The sequence below is a fragment of the Podarcis pityusensis genome (genome assembly GCF_964106645.2).
Source record: "Podarcis pityusensis genome assembly, chromosome: 9".
Lineage (NCBI taxonomy): Eukaryota > Metazoa > Chordata > Lepidosauria > Squamata > Lacertidae > Podarcis > Podarcis pityusensis.
The window spans coordinates 20,188,596-20,209,104 of NC_138034.1; the positions used below are offsets into that span (position 1 = coordinate 20,188,596).

Genomic DNA, 20,509 nt, shown 5'->3' on the forward strand with positions numbered 1-20,509 from the left:
ATTAAAAACATCAGATCAGAACTATTGCCTCAGAGTTCCTGTTTTAATTTAAGATGGTTGGTTGGAGAGCTTGCTCTCCAGATAAGGACAGCTTCTTACACAGAGGTTTTTTTTTAGTTGAACATGAAAATATGAGTCTAAAGATATATTAAAAGATAATATGTAGACCAGAGATGAGCTGCATATGGTACATTTCTGGAAGTAGCTGTTGCAGATTGCAGCCTTATCCTCCATGAATTTGTCCAATCCTCTTTTAAATCCACCTAACCCCAAAGAAAACTAAAATTTAAGAAATCTGGACACAACCCTTGAGTTACAAAGAAAAAATGCTTCTTTAATTGTTCTTAGTGGGTACTTCAAATGTTCTTAACTCAATACAGAGTATCTTAAGTTCCAAAGTACTAAGAATACACAACATTTTATCTTCATGATGTTCATGGAAAGGAGGAACAAGGGTGCCTTCATGGTTGGCTCTTTTAACCTGACATAAACCTTCCTCGAGAGAACGTATCGGATGGATGTTAGCTTGTAATCGGCCATGCAAAGCTGTAAAATAAAAAGTTTCTGCATGCATTAATGGCAGCAGCTGGGATAAATGTGATTGCATGTCCAGACCGCAGGATTTGACAGCAGCTGTTTAATATCTGGCTTGGAGTTTAGAAAAAAACCCAAAGTCAATAAAGTGGGCAGAGTCCGTTACACGCAATCTGTTTCCAATTAATGACATAGCTATGATCTAAATAGCATTCCCCCTGATGATTATGTTATGTTTCTCACTGTTCCTTTCAAGGGGCTTTAAAAGGCAAAGGAAAATAATACCTGACCACTCCAAACGTGTACTTCTGAAGTCCTTTTTTCTAGTTCTGTAATGTTCCAGTTTAGCAGTTTAAAGTCCAGTTACCTGTGAGGCATTTTTACACAGTGGTGAACTGAAATGAGCAAGCCTCAAGAGCACAGGACCTTGCAGCTGTGCTGCTTTCTGGTAATGTTTAGAGAACTGCCCTTGTGACTTTTCCCCAGAGGGAGCAACTCTGGCATTCTAAACATGAGAAACTCGCCATTGCCCTTAAATGACTTTGTTGGAAAATCAGTGGGAGGCAAGGAGGCTGCTTATTATCTCTGATCTTATGTATTGACATTAATTGTTTGGAACCACCCGCCTTCCAAGTGCTTGGAGACTTCTGAGAGATGGTAAATCTGCAGAACAATAGCCAGGGCCAGCCCGGAAATTTTGGTGCTTGAAGCAAAGGAAAAAATGGACCCAAGCCAACTTGACTGTTAGCTGAATCTTCCTTCGACACTGGTGATGGGACGACATCTTCCATTGCATTTGAAGGCAACAGGCTACTTTAGGGGTTGCGTGGGGCATGATATCTGTTGCACAAACCTCACTTATGCTACCCAACCCTCAGATGCTGCTGCTTGTGGGAGATTGCTGTTTATACCCATGGAATTTGTGTGGAGGGCCCTTTGGGGTGTCTATTCCGTATCACATTCTATTTTGCCTCTATATGGAGCCACTGGAGCTATCACCTAGGGATCTGGAGCACTATATCACATATACACTGATAACACTCATCTTGGTCTCCATTCTGTCTGAATTGGGAGAGGCTGGGCAGGTGTTGGACTAGTGTCCAGAGGCGGGGGGGGGCCTGGATGGGGGGTGGCGGCAAATAGACTGAATCCTGACAAGACAGAGGTGTTGCAGTTAGGTGGTTTTCATGTCTGGGAATTGGGGAGACTACCTGTTCTGGGTGAAGTTGCACTCCCCCTTGATGGTACATAATTTGGGGGTGCTCCTTGATTCCAAAATTGAGGCGCAGGTGCCTTCAGTGCATGCCTAAAACATAAATCCCTTTCCTTAAAAGGGGGAGGCAGCGAAGAATCCTGTAGCACCCTAAAAGGCTAATGTTTAATATGGCATGTCATAAGCTGTAAGCTTAGGCCAATCACATTCATATGTGTCAGGGGTTCAGGGACAGAGGCACAGGGTAGGCAGGAGATGGAGAGCGATGGGGATGAATCCCAGGACAGCGAGGAAGAGGATGACAATGACTCTAGAGATTCCATGAGTCTTTCCAGCGAATCAGAGGATTCCCAGAAGGGGGCGCCGGTGGTCAAGGCCAGGGGAGCCCCAGGGGGGACGTGTCAGGAGCAGGGGGCCAGTGGGGGATCCCAAAGTGGCAGCTGGGCGTCAGGACCAGCCTCCCCGCCAGAGTGCAGCGAAGGGGGTGGAGGTTCCAGTGTATCAGGGGAGGCGGCTCCGGCAGTAGAGAAAGGAGGGAGGTCGGAGCAAGCCACCCTCCCGGAAGGGGAGGGGAGTAGTGAAGGGAGTAGCGTAGCTGTCAAAAGGAAAGTTAGGGGTTGGGCGCGCGCGCCAAGTTCAAATGTAGAGGCGCGCGGAAGTACAGGGAGCCCGGAGGAGGGGCCAGGTCCCAAAGCCCGCAGGAGGGGGCAAGAGCAGTCTGATTCCGCGTCGGAGGAATCCAGGAGGGGCGAAACCCCAGCGGGCAGAAAGACCCTGCGGAAAAGGAAAGAGAGAAAGAGGTGGAGCAGCGCAAGCCTCTTAAACTGGTGCAGGGGAGGGACGGATTCAGAAGGGACTTCAGCGGTCTAAGCCTAACAGACGTAGGGCTGCGCGCCTCGGATCTGAAGCAAACAATGAACTGCAATAAACACTTTTGTATATAAGAAAAGAAAGGCGTTGGTCTTTTGTGAGCTGAGACCTGAGGCAGCCCTGACAATATGCCTTTAAAGTGCTGCTGGATTATGAGTTGTTTTTTATTCAGCAAATGTAACACAGGTACCTTACTGGAACTTCTTGCTTATAAGTGGATGACTGTTCTGCTTTATCACACGTCCATGCTATTATGAGACACATACACAAAATAGCCATCTCAAGTATGCCTAAAATACGCTTTGTTTTTGAAATATGAATTTGAATCTAGACAAGAGCAGCCTTGTTCTGTTCCCTACTAAACAGCTAGGAGGTGTTCAGACTTGGCCAGCAGCCTGCTTCTCGAAAGGACTGCCCTAGTGGTGTATTTATGAGGGCTGCACTCATTCACAAATGTATTGCACTCATTCACGAATGATCCCTGTACACTGACATAGACCAGGGGTGGGGAACCTCTGGTCTGTGGGCCACGGGGGTCCAATTTAGCCTGTGATATCTTTTTCCCATCACCATGACCATCTGTCAATCAGCTGGCATCACTGGGCAGTAGCGGAATCCAGTTCTGCTGGGTACTGCTTTGCCAGCAAGTTACCCCACAGGCCAACTTTGATAGGTTGCTGGGATTGCCTGACAACATCAAAACTTCAGAAGATGGGTGGGTGGGTGGTCTTGCATACCTATCAGAAAGTTGCCCAGTATGGAGAAAAGGCTCTGCTGTACTGGGCGAAAAGGGTTCTCCACCCTTGATATAGACCCTAGTATCTAGTGCTGCAAAACTGGTCAGTCAGTAGAGCATGTGACTATTAATTTTAGGGTTGTGGTTTCAGTCCTCACAAAGATTCCAGCATTGCAGGGTGTTGGATTGGATGATCCTTATGGTCCCTTTCCAACTCCTGAATTCTAGAATTCCTTGCTTGGGTGTGTTGCAGTTGCAAAGCCAGAAGAGGGAGCATGTGTGTTGCAGCACAGATTTCTAAATTCTCCTGAGCAAAGCTTAAGAGAAAAGGCTATGTAAGTAACTGCATATTGGCCAAAGCCTATCCCATCAAATAGATCTAATATTTGACATGGGGGAGCTCTCCTTCATGCTTGATTACTACACCAGAACTCTGGCCAGTGAACAGTATGAAGAATACACATTTTGTATCGTTACGCATTATTTGTGTGCAGCTTTCAATGCTCGAGGAAGCCATTGAAATGAACACTGCACAAAACAGTAGTGATGGTCATTTCCCCCTTTTAAATGCATTCAAACAGAGACCAAGCCTTTCCTAACATCTGTCTACATATATGGTACTCTAAAGTGAAAAGCCATTGCTTTACTTTGTGCACCTCTGCTCCCTTTCATAAATGCCATTAGCAAATAAAACACCCCCCCGCAAAAATAACAACAAAACCTCCTAATTTGGAATTGTAGTCAATTATGTGTTCTGCAGACACTAAATGCAGAAGGTTCCATGTTCAATTTCTGGCATATCCATGTACTGTAGGCTTGGGAGACCTGCTGCCAGTTTAAACTAGGAATGGGGAACCTTCTCCAGACCAATTGTCACCTTACCTTCTATCTGATCTTAAAGAGACCACATGTCAGTGGTGGGTGGGGCCTGAGGCAAAAGTGGGCGGAGCAACAAATGTGCATTTCACCTCTATGTCCTCTTGCTCATCCTTTTCAGTCTTCCAAACAAGAGGCATTATCAGAGTTCAATGGTGCATGCCAGCCAAGCAAAAACATTCAAGCAGAGTACAAAGATGCAAAACAGAGCCAGGGGAGATGTGGTTAGCAAGGGTGCAAGGAAGAGATTCAAGGGTCAGACAGAAAGACTAGGAGGGCCACATTCAGTGCCAAGGCCTGAGGTACCCCATCTCTGGTGTAGACAATAATAATCTAGATGGACCAATAACTTGACTCCCCATACAGCAGCTTCCTATGGATTCTGCATCCATCCAGCTGTGTAAGATGCTAATTTCCTCCACATATCAATCCTGCCTGTATAAAATGGGGATAATGCATTTGTCTTTATCCTAAGGTATGCAATACGCCCTTTTAAAATGTAAGTTTTTTTGGGGGGGTTATTGGGTGGTTGTTTTTATTTTGATTATATATTTTGTGGTTTTATATTTTGATTTTGTCCTGTGAACCGCACTGAGACCTCCGGGTATAGGGTGGTATATACATCCAATAAGTAATAATAAAATAATATGGGAGGCAGCTGAATCAGTATATTAGTCTATTAAGCCTTTAGTTCAGTGTTTCCCAAACCTGCGTCACCAGCTGTTTTTTTTAGGACTGCAATTCCCCTAACCCCTGACCACTGGTTCTGCTAGCTAGGGATGATGGGAGTTGTAGTGCAAAAACAGCTGGAGACCCAAGTTTGGGGAAAACCGCTTTTGTTGGTTAATAGGTAGATGATTTTAAACAGCGAGATCCCTTTTAATCTGTTGGTCTGAGACAAATTAGGAGCACAACTGCCTGTTTTGATTGGAACACCCAGTTCCGTCTGAAGTTACACTGAATCAGTTAACTACACAACAAACCAGCTAAAATGTGGATAATTAATCGGGTAAAAATCCTTTAGTCAGTTGGCAGCACTGGTGGATAATATAGCAGCTACGAATCTAGGAATGGTGCAACACCTGAGCCTGCAAGGAGGGGCTCCACTCTTTACACTGAAGTAGCATCACAGCCAACAGGCAGGCAAGTTCCCTTCTCTTCCAGAGAGAATTGTTGGAGCATTACCGAAGCTGCTTTGGACTGGCACCGAGCCCGTCCCTCTGGAAGAGTTTCCTGACAAGCTGCCTAATCCCGCCGCATGTTTTCCAGGCTGTTCTCCACTGCCATATATTGGATTGCACTCAAGGGTAGGAATTAAATGAAAAACAAACATCTGAGATGCAACACAAATATTTAAAAGGGAAGGCATGCAATCAAGATCGCTCCAGCATCAACATGCCTCGAGCAACAAACGCTTATTTAAAGCAACCTAGGAATGAATACTGAAGGCAAGAGGGATCTAGTCTATAAATAATATTCTGTTTTGAATTTTTCCTCCATGTAGAAGTTTCAGAATCATTGCTGCTCCTTCCTCCTCCTCCTCCTCCTCCTCCTCCTCCCTTCCAATGTAGCTCATTTCCTGCTATTAGGCAACAAAACTGAATTACGTCTTTTGTAGTGAAAAAATGAGGGGAGGGGACTCCAACGAAGTCTGGTCCTGTGCAGAAGTCTTCTGTTTCACCGCAAGCAACACTATGTAATTATGACCCAGATTGTGTATGTATTTCCTGACTGTAGTAACAAATTCCTACTTTTAAGTCAAGCCAAAATGTAATTAAATTGGAGAGGGAGGGTGGGATCTCGTATGTTTTAACCAAGAAAATTCTGCTGTAGAATTGCACTGATCTAATATGTAGTGTTGTCCCATCAAAGAAAAGAGAACACTAAACAGAACGATGTGTTGATAGATTGGCACATAGATAGATGGATAGATAGTCTTTTTTTTAGAACCAAATGGATAATTTCAAACCAGGAAAAAGGGCAAAAACAGCAGCACAGAATGAGCATGGATATTAAAGACAATGTGTGTGTCACTTGTTGCTATCTTCATATGGATAAGGCAAGTTTTTCTGCAATGTTTATGTAAATTCACCAGTTATTAATACTGGCTGGATCAATGGATGCATGTAGCTCCTACAAAGTACCAGCTTTGATTGAATTCCCTTCTGTGGGGCACTCATGCGTCTTAGACACACAGAGTTTTCTTTGTCTGAACTCCATATTCCTTGCTCAAACAGGGTTACCTTTCTGAGCACAAAAAGAGTCTGTTCCACAAAGCTTTCCTGATGAACTGCTACCACCAATTCCACGTCAAATGATTAATCACAACTTTAGCTATGAAACCTTGCACTACTAATTAAAGAGCATATTGCATTCCTTATTTTCAAATAGGCTCATGGACCTGAATGTGATAGGCAGTGATAGGTGGGAAACCTGGGCGCAATGGGTTTGTGCATCTGGCGGTTAACCAGAAGGTTGGTGGTTCGAGTCCACCCAGGGACAGCTTTGGGCAGGATTCATGCATTGCAGCAGGTTGGGCTAGATGACCGTCGGCGTCCCTTCCAACTCTACAATTCAGTGATTATATACTGCCACTATTTTCACGTGGGCATCAATAACCTAACAGAAAATTCAGGTTGTGCAGTTAAAGTTGATTTGGAGCTCTTGGGCAGCAAATGTGCTTCCCCTTTGAAATCAGAATTTTTACGATAATGAAAGCCATTGAAAATGCACTGGCAAGGGTGCGATAAGAGTTGCTCAACACAACATTGTCTAACCTCTCTGGATGCAAATAGGAATGCATGTTCAATAAACAGGTTTGTCTGGAAGTGACCCAACAGTTCACTAATGCTTCTCCATCCTCCTTCTTCCATTAATGAACTGCTCCAGCAGACTTTAGAGAGTTGTTTCCAAGAGCAGCTGAAACTCCAGGCCCAGGTGAGACTTCTGGAACAAAGTGTGAAGCAGCAACAAGCCAAGATTGTGCAGCTCTTAATCGAGAAGGACATGCAGTACAGAGATAAAGGAAGTGAAAACAGTGTTATTGATCTGGGAGAAGAAAGAGAATATAAAGGTTTGGGCTAAATCTCCCTCCCTCTCTCTCTGCTTTTCAAATAGACTCCACCCAGTCATTGTACCAAACCATGGCATGCAGCTACCATAGCCTGAACTTCCAAAAGTTAAACCGGCAAATCCCATTTTTTGAGCAGCTTGCTTCCTTTAATTTTTCCATCCGCTCAGCAGCATATTCAATAAATGCAGCAGCCTTTAACAACAGAGGGTGGCTCCAGATTGTCAGCATTTAAAGAGAGAGAATCAAGCACATAACCAGAATTTTAGTTTGGGGCGATGTGGATTAAAGGGAACTGTCACCCTAGATAAGCAAATCCACTTTTTTTTAAAAAAATCCGAATTTAAGCATTTAGGAAAGTTGATGGGGAAATGTGTGGAAAACTGTGGGGTGAACAAATGACTTGATGGCATGACTTTCCCGGGAGTAAATGTCATTTATTTATTTCAATGTACACAAGACACATGCATATCCAGCTAGTCAAGAGATCTGGAGTGATCTCTGAGACCTATTGAGAAGAGTGGCATGCACTTTGTGCAGTCCTTCAGACAGAGGGTTGGAAAGCAGGACCTGTGTGGCCTGTCAGTGATGCCACATTGCCCTGCTGTCAGGGCTGCATCAACTGCAGGTCAGCACAGAGACTTAGAGATGAGCAGTAAAGGGGATTCTTTATTCCAGGAAACAGAATGCAAACAGAGGAACCTTTGGGCAAGACTGGTTCCCAGCAAAGCAGTTGCCATAGTATTGGCGATATGGATGGGGCTTGTATACACCAGGGGTCAGCAAACTTTTTCCACAGGGGGCCGGTCCACTGTCCCTCAGACCTTGTGGGGGGCTGGACTATATTTTTGGGGGGGAATCCCCCCCACGACTCTCCCCTCCCTTCTCCACAGCACCGGATGAGCCCCGGGGACTGCTTACCTGTGCCTTGCGACCGGCAGGGGCTGGCGGTGGTGGAGGAACGATGAGCTGTGCAAAAGGGCTGGCTGTGGAGAGGGGCTGCTCTGCTTTAAATGGCGCTCAGCCAACCATAGCTCCTGTGCCTTGCGAGCAGCAGGGGTTGGTGGCAGCGGAGACAACGATGACGAGCGGTGTGAAAGGGCTGGCTCTGGAGAGGGGCTGCTTAAAATGGTGCTCAGCCAACCATGGCTCAACAAAGCCCAGCCCCCTTCCTCCTCTAGGCAGGGCAGGGAGAAGCCAGGAGGAGGGATGGAGGAGGCCCCTTCACGGTGTGTGTGAGGGACAGGGGGGGAATGGTGCAGCCCGAACAATCAGAATCCCCATGCCAATCCACGTGGCGATTCCTGGACTGTCCGTGGGACAGATCCAGAAGGCAATTGGGCCGGGTCCGGCCCCCGGGCCTTAGTTTGCTGAGCCATGGTATACACCATACCTTTAAAGCACATCCCCGCCAACGATCCTGGCAGCTGCAATTTACCCCCCGCAGAGCTATAATTCCCAGGAAATGGCAGTGAGAAAGATGCTTTGGTGGGGTGTTTTGAAGGTATATTGTATATGCAGCCACCACTATTCCCACACTGAGAAATAAATAGTTAATTTTTACCATTGCAAGACACAAAAATGGAGGCTAGAAGGTAAGCTGGGCTTCCAGATATGCATGGTCAATCTGAGCTGGGAGGCTGCAAATAAAGAGAGAAAGGTTTTTTTGGGTTTTGTACAAATAATATGCTTTCAATAAACCTTAGTCTTCAATAAAGACCAAGTCAGCAGTAACAGTGGAAAAGGATTTGTGGGCTAAACATATATAATTAGGAATTTGTTAACTCCAATTTCCAACTGTTTCCCTTGTATTTATTTAACCAACAAATGACTTGAAATCTTCCGGGGGTTTAGCCTGAAACAGTTCAACCGAGATCATGGAACAAGACCATTTGAAACAGCAAATGTTAGCTTAGCTTTCTAGGCATATCATGTATCTCTGGGTGAGGCAATCCTGCACCCACTTAATTGGGAGAAAGCCCTGTTGAACTCAATGGACTAACATTTGAGTAGATGTATAAAATGTCAGAATCCAATACAGACCCCCTTCCAAGTGTCTCTCTGCATATATTATAGTGGTAATGAGAACAAGACCAATTTTCATTATTTGGAATGACTGTTGTTTTGGGGCAATGCAGATTGTGCGGAGATCTATAACGCTGGACACAAACAGAGTGGATATTACAAGATGAAACCTCTTGAGAGCCCCAGTGGATTCTCTGCCTACTGTGACATGTCAGAAGGAGGAGGATGGACGGTCTTTCAGAGACGGTCAGACGGGAGTCAAAATTTTGATAGGTAAGTGGTGGGCTTAAAATCAGAACTAAGTCATAGGCACATGGAAGGAGGTTAATGCTAAACCTTCTATCCCTGTACTAACTCCTGAAAGTGAAAGATGCAATGTAATATTCAGTGCTTCTCTTTGATGATCCTGGAGAAGCTACGTCCATACACACTCATGACTCTTGCGTCATTTTCATGTCTGACTTCAGTTCGCTTTCTTCTATCTAAACCTTTCCTAATCCAAATATAAAAACTGGGCTGGTGTGCCAGGGGCTTTCCAGTCAGTATCTGACAGTTCAAAGTTGGAGTTAACACTTTTTTAAAGCAAAAACACAATATCCACAGACTTGGTTGAGTGTCAGGCCCAATGAGCACGGCGGCGCATTCCCGGTAGATCTGGCCCCTTGTATCAGTTGCAGAGACTGAAAGTCCCCGCCTCCCCACAGTCATCTAAGTCGCCGCCTCTCCAGGGCTTTTTCCAAGCAGTTGGAGACTTTACCAGTGTGCAGCCAACCTCTTCTCTGCCCTTTTCATGCCTCTTCTGGTTCTGGAAGACAAGAGGGTAGGGGACCTTGTCGCAGCAGGAAGAGGAGACACCCGTGACTCTTCACCAGCCTGACTCATCTCTGCCTCTTAGCCTCCCTGCTTTCACTCTCTTACTTCAGCTTCTGCCTCTGATTTTGGACTTCTCTCTGCCACAGGCTCTCCCAGCTCACTAAGCCCTGCTACCGCTTCAGCTTCCATCACCTCCTCTTCTCCCTATGACCACCCATCGTTGTCCCACCACCACTCCCCAGGCTCTGAGCCTTCTTCTCTTTGTGGTTTCCCAGCTAGTTCCAAACACCATTCCTCTGTGTCCAACTAGACCCATGAGAAGTTGGCTAAGATAAGCATTCAGTTTACCACCACCGAAAATTGTATTTATTTAACAGCTGAGACAGGGTCCTTTTTCTAATTTTTCTCATGCACCTCAAAGAGTTCTGTGTGTGGAGTTAAGACTGCTTTAGTTCCCTGGGGACTGTGACAAGGTTAGTAAAAGCCTATGCAGGACTTTCTTTCAGACACTGAATGGTAGGAGTCAGACTCCTGATACCCAGCGCTGAGTAAGTACGACCTCACTCAGAATCTCTAAGTGTCCCTATTTTTCAGGGACGTCCCTGATTTAGAGAAGCTGTCCTGGTTTCTGATTTGCTCCCAGAATGTCCCACTTTTCCTTAGGATGTCCCTATTTTCATCGGAGAAATGTTGGAGGGTATGGAGTTATCTGGCCCCTGAGCCGTCTGAAGTCAATTCTGTATAGGGAAGTTTTTTTAATGTTTAATTTTCTATAAACTGGTGAGAGTGGCTGGAGCCACCCAGTAAGATGTGTGGGGTATAAATAGTAAAATTATCATTATGGAATGGGACTTCCCTATTTTCATCAGAGAAATGTTGGAGGGTATGCCTCACTCCCACTGAAGTTGGGGCACATGACCTATTAGGGCCCAAGATGCCAAAGGCATTCCTAGCAGGCAAATCTCCATGCATGGCATCTTCACAAAACAGTAGCAGCAATTTTTTCACCCAATCAAATAGAAACTAATATTCCTATTTCTGAGGGAGTGAAGCTATTGGAAACAACAGAGGTTGCTGTGAAATATACCCAGAAGCATGTCCCTAAATATACTGATATAATACTGGGGATTTGCTTTCATTAGGAGACTGTGCAACTCAAAGGGGTGTTTCATTAAAGAGCGTCTGAAAATCCTCTTGGTTGTAATAAATATATATTTTTTAATAAAGACCAGTTAATAATCCTCTTTGAGTGACCCAAATCAGAAGTTTATATTTTGTTTTCAGAGACTGGGCTGAGTATGAACAAGGTTTTGGTGATTTTGCTTCACCAGATGGTGAATACTGGCTTGGAAATAAAAATCTCCACTATCTGACCTCTCAGGGTAAGAAGGCCTGCTTAGTAAATGTTCATTAAGGTAAAGTAAACCAATGATGACAGGAACATTGCTGATTGTGTAACGCTAGAAACAAAGGCTGGAATCAACCATTTAATTTCCCCAACATGGTTGTAGCTGATTTGCTTTCTCTCCCCCCTGTGGGCTTAATTAGGCCTGCCAGGCCTCTCCACTTGAATCCCAGTATGGTTTGGCCTAAACCATGCCCATCGTGTGGGGCAGGGAGGGATGGGGAAGAATTTGATTCCATTTGCATTTATGGACAAATGATCAAATTCACACTTTCCAGGGGTGGGGGGAGAACCAAAACAAAAGCATCTTTCAAAATTTGCAGTTATCCAAATCTTGAGATGCAGTTCTCCAATGAAACAAAATGGTGTTTGTTAAGAGAAATTTGCACTAAAATGCTGGTCAATTTTCTGGAGGATTTAAATAAATAATTTGCAAATTGCTGCAGAAATGTGGACAACTGATTTTAAGATTGGAGAGATGAGAAACTGAGAGAACCAAAACTGACGGATCCTTCCATCCCTAGGGACAAGTAAACCTAGGTTAAAATTAGGGTTAAAATTAAGCAGGAAGAATCAGAAGCAGATTTTTGGTGTGCTCCTGATATTTCCTTCTTAGCTGCTGGTTGAATTTAACACTTCTTGAATCTGACACCTTATAAGGCACCAAGTGAATTGAATGGAAGCTCTCTCGGCTCCAATGGATAATTTATCCTCAACACTGTCGTTGTTGTTTTTCAGGGAATTATACCTTGAAAATTGATATGTCTGATTTTATGGATGAACAGCGTTTTGCACAGTATGAAAATTTCAGAGTTGGAGACGAACAGGTAATAAAATGCACTTCGTTAACTGACACCTTGGCACTTCTAATAGAAATTAGGATTATAAATACAGTGGTACCTCGGGTTAAGTACTTAATTCGTTCCAGAGGTCCGTTCTTAACTTGAAACTGTTCTTAACCTGAAGGACCACTTTAGCTAATGGGGCCTCCTGCTGCTGCCGCGCTGCCGGAGCACAATTTCTGTTCTCATCCTGAAGCAAAGTTCTTAACCTGAGGTACTATTTCTGGGTTAGTGGAGTCTGTAACCTGAAGCGTATGTAACCTGAAGCATATGTAACCCAAGGTACCACTGTACATATGGGGGGGGCAAATGTTGCATCTTAGAAATATGAAACACTTTCTAATCTATCTTAACTTTTTCTCCTTCACCTTAAATACCTGCTTGCCTTTTATATTACCCCCACAGCATGTTAAGTGAAACTGTATGAGATATTTCTGCTTGTAATAATTCTGACTGGGTTGCGCGCATGTTTTTCTGACAAAGTTCTTTGGATGCCGAGGTTGCACCTTACTGCTTCAGATTATTTTTTCTTCCCTCCCTCTATCAACCAGAGCTCTTACAAGATGAACTGTGGGCAATACTCTGGAACAGCAGGAGATTCCCTCACTGGGGGGTTTCACCCTGAAGTTAAATGGTGGGCAAACCACCAAGGAATGAAATTCAGTACAAAGGACAGAGATAATGACAACTACGAAAAGAACTGCGCTGAAGAAGATAAAGCTGGCTGGTGGTTTAACAGGTTAGTTAACTCCCTCTCGGCCCCTCATTCTGCTTGCACTTGAAGTATTTTATTATCATCTCTATTCTACATGCATTTATTCTAGGGATGGGGAATAAATTTGGTTCAGTTCTCACACAATGTCAACCTGCCTGATTTGCACTGCCTAAATAATCTGCAAGCCAAAAAAGCAGCTACTCTTCACAATCCGTACTTCTCCGAGTTTTACTATGTGGCTATCTAACCAAACAATGTCTCCAAAATTGTAATGTATTTATTTGGGGGTGGGCGGGAGTGTGTTAAAATGCGCATGTAACACAAATAAGTGTTATACTATGGGGAAATACCATGACCGTTCTGTGCTACCTTGCATGAAATACACCTTTTGCTACTCAGGCCTATGACCGCATAACAAATAATTTGTATCACTGCTTCGTATTTCCCCAACCTGCCTTCTCCTAATTCTGGGGAAAGGCCATGTGTCAGAATGTAGGTGATGCTATAAAACAAGCATGTCCAAGGTGTCAACCGCGATCGACCAGTCTATCCTGGAATGAATTCTGGTCGATCGCCATGCCCCTCCACTGGAGATGTACCTGAGCAGCCACAAGCTGGTCCTGAACTCCTCTTACAGGAGGGGCTGTTTTGACGCATGTGTGCCTCCTTGCACCCACCCCTGCCATGGCAGGGGGAAGTAGCTGGTGTTGGGAGCAGCAGGCAGTGCCTGCCCCACCCATCTCTGCTGTCCACCCTGCAACCATTCCTGCCCCCTCAGGAGAAGCAGCCAGCGCCCGCTTACCCTGCACCCATCCCTGGGTGATAGATCACTGCCAGTTTTTATACTGGATCGTAGATCACAGCCTACTTCAAGTTGGACATACTTGCTATGAAGCAAGAAGGGGAAATTTCAAGTGAGGTATGGGTATACTAGATATCTCATTTGGACTACTGCAGTGTGCTCTTGGAAAAGTCAAATGATGGAAACTTCAGCTGGTTTACAGCGCTGCAGCCAGGCTGTTGACTGAGGCCAATTATAGGAAGCACGTGATTCAGGTTACACCAGCTATGCTGGCTCTGGTTTGAGTCTGGACACAATTCCGAGTCCTGGTCCCAAGCTCAAAATGGCCAGCTCCCCCCCCCCCTCCACTGGATGGGCATTGTCATTCAAATGGTGTGTGTGCACCACAACATGTGATCAATTATGTGGGGCGGGGCTTACCTGTGTCTCCCCCCCCATATTTTATTCAAGTTGGCACCCTTCCTGGTTGCCATAAAAAAAAAAATAATGTGCACTTACCCAGTTTTTAGAAGGCGTTATTGTTAAACATTCCAATATTGCTTACTACAATATTGCTTTACGTTAACTTCTTTCAACACTTGATTTTATCAGTAACACAATGTATATTTTACATAAATCGTTTAGAGGTCCTGATGATTAAGCTGTGTGTGTGTGTTATATTAGCAATCTTGTCCATTTTTATGGAAAGCTGGGTGCAGCTATAAGGAAAAATAGTAATTACCATAATAAACAAAAGCTTCCCCTGCTTCTATCCACTGCCGCCACCTGCACCCTAAAAAAAACAAAAAAACCACCCTGGGGGGAAATATAGCGTTGCACTAAGACAATTAATTGTTCCATCAGTGCAATCATTTCTGTTTGCTAGACGGAATGATCACCCCTCTGCTGCCATAGTGCCCTGTTTTTGGGGTTCTCCCAACCCTCCCAAGTGGATTTGGGGAGGGTGCAGGGTTAGTACAGGAGGAGGAGAAGGGGAAAAGTCCTGTTTCATTAGTAGGGCTCAAGCTGATTTCCGCTAGTACAACAACTCCGTTAAATCTGGCCCATTGCTTTTTGGGGAACAGGCTGCTGTGAAAAAGTCGTTGAGGGTGCAAAACAAATGGGGGGACTCAGCCCTCCTTTCCCGCATTCCCTTGCTGCCCTTTAAGTTGCCCAATGCCCGATTTCATATTAAATGTGCCACAATCCGATTCTGACACACACAGACAGGTCTGCCACTGCCACGTCTCATCTGGCCCCTTGCCAGATCAGATGTGGCATTGGTTTGGAAATGTAGGGCAGGTTAGCGCTGGAAATGAGTTAATAAATGTTAACAGGGTTATTTTTTAATCCCTTTGTCCAGAGAGACTTCGCACGTTTTTAGCAACGTCACGGAGACCTGCACAAAATCAGTCAGGCGAGGAAGACTCCTGGATTAGTACTGGCATACATAAGAAAACTTTAATGGCAGCTGCTGAAAGAAAAGTCATTAGATTTAAAAATAGTAAGCCAATATAGTTATGCAACAACTACAGAATAAATGTGCTTGTTCCTTTGGAAATGAGTTGCCTTTTACCATTTTAGAGCAATCTAAATTCACTTGGCAAGGGTTGTCCATCAAAATTATCTACAATGTTTGTCTATGTCACCCTTTATTTGCTCTGCATTTTTGTGGGGAAATTGCCCAGACCTGTCCCTTACCTAATAACTCACAGGCCATGTCACCAGTGACTGCAAGTGTCATCCAAGCAGTCCTAAGTGGGGCTGATCCAAATCTAAATCTTTTTACTCTCGTCAATGCTAAAATAATAAAAGGGAGGAAATGAACCTGTGTGTAAATCCTGTTTGCAGCGAACTCAAATCTTCCACTGACTTCAGAAGGAAATTTGTCTGCATTTTACTGAGCTCTTTGGAGAGTCACGTTTGTTTCTGGTGAATCACTGCTGAATATACCCAACTGAGTCACATCTTTTGGAGTCACAGAATAATGACCATAAATAGATTATTCCAGCTCTCGCTGTTTACTTTTTATTGCTAGTTTCAAACCCAATGGAGGCTTGGATCCTGGCCTTTTCTTTCCATGAATACAAGAAGTTAACATTCATGGAACATGAATTTCCCACCTCCTGCTTCTCTGCAGTCTCTGAAAATCTGCTCCTGGCTTGGGCGGGGCTGTCATTGGAAGTGGTGCTGTGGGGGGCTGCAAATGAAGAGAGGAATTGGCAGAAGTCACCCCCAGGTGCCAAAACTAATACAATTAAGTATGCAATCAATTCCAGTGCATTTCCCTGCAATGAAAATGTCAAAAATGATACAGAAAGTGATGTAACTACATATTACAAACCACCCTGTGCTTTTCGGATGAAGGATGGTACATAAATTTGTAAAATAATAATAATAATAATAATAATAATAATAATAATAATAATATGTGTGTACTAAAAAGAAGCAGAAGCAAATTTCTATTCATATTTGCTTGAGTGATTTCTGTTCCTGACCTCCGACAAACATGTAAATTGCGGCAAATTTTGCTCCGGTTTCCAGCATTCCTTGTAGTGGCACAGGAAGGCCCCACTCTTTCTGAATTGGAAGACACGAACATTTAAACAACACACAGGATAAAATATAAAGAGTGCTTGCTATTCCCTCATCTGTTGGCAAAGCACTGGCATGGCTACAGCAAGGGCACCTGCTCTGCCCATCTCAAAGGCAAGGAGAAACTTTGCAGCCTTGTCTGGTGCAGAGCTGCAGATTCACTCCATCTCAGCATAGAGGCTTATAGGATCAGGCTCATCTGCAAAACGCTCTAAGGAATCAGTTCAATTCAGAGTCAATGTGATGGTTTCATAGAATCATAGAATCATAGAATCATAGAGTTGGAAGAGACCACAAGGGCCATCGAGTCCAACCCCCTGCCAAGCAGGAACACCATCAGAGCACTCCTGACATATGGTTGTCAAGCCTCTGCTTAAAGACCTCCAAAGAAGGAGACTCCACCACACTCCTTGGCAGCAAATTCCACTGTCGAACAGCTCTTACTGTCAGGAAGTTCTTCCTAATGTTTAGGTGGAATCTTCTTTCTTGTAGTTTGGATCCATTGCTCCGTGTCCGCTTCTCTGGAGCAGCAGAAAACAACCTTTCTCCCTCCTCTATGTGACATCCTTTCAACTGCTGGGGCAGAAGAATAACAGTGAGCACATAGGGGAGAGGGGAAATCTCTGTCCCGTTTGAACACAACAGGCACCCAGCAATTTTTTTTGCAGTGTTAGATTTGTCAGCAACTGAGCCTAATGTATGCTGTTACTTGGTGGCCTGCAAATCCAAGAGGTTTTCTACTGCAGCTGAAGGAAGTTGGTGTCTCTTTAAGAACTGATGGTATTGGTGTGCGATGGTGACTTTGTTGTGCAGTGCTGATGCACTCTGAAAAGGACAGTGCCTATCTCCATTCCAACTCCGCAAGCCCGCCCGCTGTTTTTTAAAGCCGTGTTCTTTTGTGCTGAACAATGGAGCATTCAATAGAGCAGGATGCCTGCAAGAACAGAAGTGGCAACCAGCAGGGAGAGGACAGCACTGACATTATAGCACTGACAGGACACCCTGGTCACGTACGAACAACAAAAGGTGATGCAGCTCTCTGGGCTGGTTTGCAGAAAGTGGCCCACCTGGGCGGGGAAAATACTCATTTACTTGAGTATTTACTTGTGGTTTGGAGAACAGAAATATCTTAAGTTGGAGGTGGAGGGTTGAGTGGAGGTTTTTCTCCTCTTTGTACCTTTAGCAATATAATTTGAGTCAGTGCAAATATTAACCATCTACTGATTCTTAGGAGAGTTGTTTGGAAAATTCACCAGATGTAGTCAGTTCTTTACCTGTTCATGGTGGCAATGAGCAGCTTCGCCCTCCTCTGTTTGAAGGTGGGCCACCTCCAACGCCCTTCATTGGCAGATGGCAGTCCCGTCAGCAGGCGGAGTGTGTCGCCTACAGGCCTCACCCGCTCACACTCTTTTGCCAGGACTTCAGCACCACCTCTCTGGATTGCCCGGGAGAAGTAGGCGGGGGCACGTTGGCATAACAGGAAGCGAGCAGCGGAAGAAGTGCCATGCGTTTTTATGTAGGCTTACACAAAATGCAAATGCTCATTCTTCCCCCAATATGTGCAAACGTTTGCTGAGGTCCCAGGAAATTTCTGGCTCCCCTCCTTTGGCTCCCAGGCCCCCTTTGCAACATTGAGCAGGGATACCATGTACTTCCTGCACCTTCCTCCCCTGGGCCATGCGAGGCTGCCATGACTGTGCCTGAAGCCATAGAGACATGGAGCCTGATATCCAGTCTTTTCCAAGCATGCCTGAAGCTGGACCCCCTCTCCCACCTCCTGAGAACGTTGGCCCAAAAGGGAAATTTTCCACTTGGTGATCATTGTTCAACACTTCCAAGTCAAGGGAGGTCCTTTTAAGAAGGGGGCACAGCATTTGTCTACGTGTACAGACTGTTAGGGGCTCTCTGGCAGTGGGGTGCAGTGATTTTGTTTGTTTGTAGGGGAATAGTTAGGGCCAGAGGCGCCAGCATGCAAGGGCAATTGGGTGCTGGCGCTGCACGCATGAGCATTGTACCTCCCTCTCTAAGTTGGGCAAAGGTTTCCCGGGCTTTGGGAAGCAGGCGTCAGACTTTAATACTTTAATACTCCAATTTAGCAGGAACATTTAGGGACCTAGTCCCTCTAGTCCACTGACTACACGCCACTGCTCTCTGCGTTTTCAGGCAGGAGACATTCCCAGCCTTGTTTGGAGATGCTAGGGATTGAACCTGAGACCTTCTGCATGCAAAGCAGGGGTTCTACCTCTGAGCTGTGGCAAAAGTGCCTTGGCTTGTTGTTTTATTTCTTGATGAATTTGGAAGCTTCTTGCCTCAACAGATACTCAAGGCTGAGGGCCATATCCTCAGCATTTCATGAAACTGGCCCACCATTCCATCACATTCTGAAAAGTAGGCTTAGCCCCTGTTCCAATAGAGTCTCAAAGGGCAGGCCATTATTGTCTGGTAATTTAAAGGTAAAGGGACCCCATACCATTCAGTCCAGTCATGGATGACTCTGGGGTTGCGGCGCTCATCTCGCTTTACTGGCCGAGGAAGCCGGCATACAGCTTGCGGGTCATGTGGCCAGCATGACGAAGCCGCTTCTGGCAAACCAGAGCAGCGCACAGAAACGCCGTTTACCTTCCCGCCGGAGTGGTACCTATTTATCTACTTGCACTTTGACGTGCCTTTGAACTGCTAGGTGGGCAGGAGCAGGGACCGAGCGACGGGAGCTCACTCCGTCACGGGGATCCGAACCGCCAACCTTCTGATCAGCAAGCCCTAGGCTCTGTGGTTTAACCCACAGCGCCAGCCACGTCCCTAGTCTGGTAATTTACTCCTGTGTTAAACAGCAAAGCACACTGACACCTTGAACTAAGGACAAAACTTACTGTCCAAATGGGTGGCCTGACCTGGCCCACAATAGAGAGGGATCCCGCAAGGGGGTAGTGGAGTGGGGCAAATGTGCATTGCACCCCTCTTACAGCTCCTTGCAAGAAGCAAGCTCTTTCTCCATGCAAAACCCCACCCATCTAATGACAGGCATTTTGCTTGTGGCAAGATTGTGCTGCTCAAAATGAGAAATCCTGTCCTGCTCTGGAGCAGGCTGTCTGATGAGATATTCTTTTCCCTCTCCCAGCCTCTGAGCGGCTGAATACTACTGACAAAGCATTTACTATTGTTACGTTCACATTCAGAAGCTGTAGACTGGCTGACTCACGGCAATGTGCCGCAGAAGGCCCTGTTCCGACCTCCTGCTGGATGTTTGGGGGTGGGGAGATGGATCAGAGCTGTTTTATTTCTTACGGAGACAAATAAAGCCCTGTAGCATCATGGAGAGTTTTGAAGACAGTTTGCAGACAGGGCTTCCGAGGGTTAGGGCTGGAGAGGGAGGATTTCTGCATAGCCAATTAAAAGGTAGCTTGGAGAACCTAAGCTGTTGGCCGATGGCCAGTCTGCCTATATTTAACTTGCACTGAGATTTCCTAGCAAATAGACATCAGTTGCCTAATAGCCAGGCTATGGGTAATTACTTTTGTTCTATCATGTAAACCCCAAGTGCTGGCAGGAAATGCATTCACAAAGTTACTCCAAAGCCACTAATGAAGGGAAGGCGCATAACTGCACTCCTTTCATGTGGTTGTTCCCATGTGCAATCATCACAGGTTCGGAAGCATTCTCAGATGGTGGCGATTAGCAGGCAAAGTGGCAGGAACGAGGAACAAAAAAGACTTTTGTTTAAGGCATCTGTTCTCAAACCCTATCACAGAAAACTTTAGAGTAGCAAACAAGAGTGGGTGATAGAGATCATATATCCTTCATGATGGACAATTACTACATTTTTGTAAGATACACACACCTAGTAACTGATCCCACACCATGTGACAAGGCAACAACACCCAGATTGGAACTGTGGAAATTTTAATGCAGCCAGAAGGACTACAGCAGCATACAAGCAGGAAGGAAGGAAAGGCACCAGTGCAATAAGCACAGATAGAAGAGATTTCAGTAGCAAACTGAAAATAATTTGTTGGTCCAGTGCATTTCAAGTCTTG

General features: G+C 45.2%; 1 protein-coding gene and 1 long non-coding RNA gene across 5 annotated transcripts in view; one reads left to right on the plus strand and one right to left on the minus strand.

Annotated features, from left to right (window-relative positions):
- FGL1 (fibrinogen like 1) overlaps positions 1 to 20,509 on the plus strand; it is a 36,347-nt gene that overhangs the window by 9,786 nt on the left and 6,052 nt on the right. For 3 of the 4 annotated variants that reach the window (XR_013990150.1, XR_013990152.1, XM_081020157.1), the window contains 5 exons: positions 7,122 to 7,302; positions 9,438 to 9,597; positions 11,422 to 11,519; positions 12,281 to 12,369; positions 12,936 to 13,123. Coding sequence is in view for 1 of the 4 variants with exons in the window: in XM_081020157.1 (XP_080876283.1) it covers positions 7,122 to 7,302; positions 9,438 to 9,597; positions 11,422 to 11,519; positions 12,281 to 12,369; positions 12,936 to 13,123 (716 nt within the window). In the remaining 3 variants the exon portion in view is untranslated. Of the gene's footprint in view, positions 1 to 7,121; positions 7,303 to 9,437; positions 9,598 to 11,421; positions 11,520 to 12,280; positions 12,370 to 12,935; positions 13,124 to 15,243; positions 15,385 to 20,509 lie in introns of all 4 variants that reach the window. The other variant, XR_013990151.1, reaches the window with a different exon arrangement.
- LOC308485006 overlaps positions 9,906 to 20,509 on the minus strand; it is a 43,964-nt gene continuing 33,360 nt past the window's right edge. The window contains exon 2 of the long non-coding RNA XR_013990290.1: positions 9,906 to 10,129. This is a non-coding gene — a long non-coding RNA (uncharacterized lncRNA). The remainder of the gene's footprint in view (positions 10,130 to 20,509) is intronic.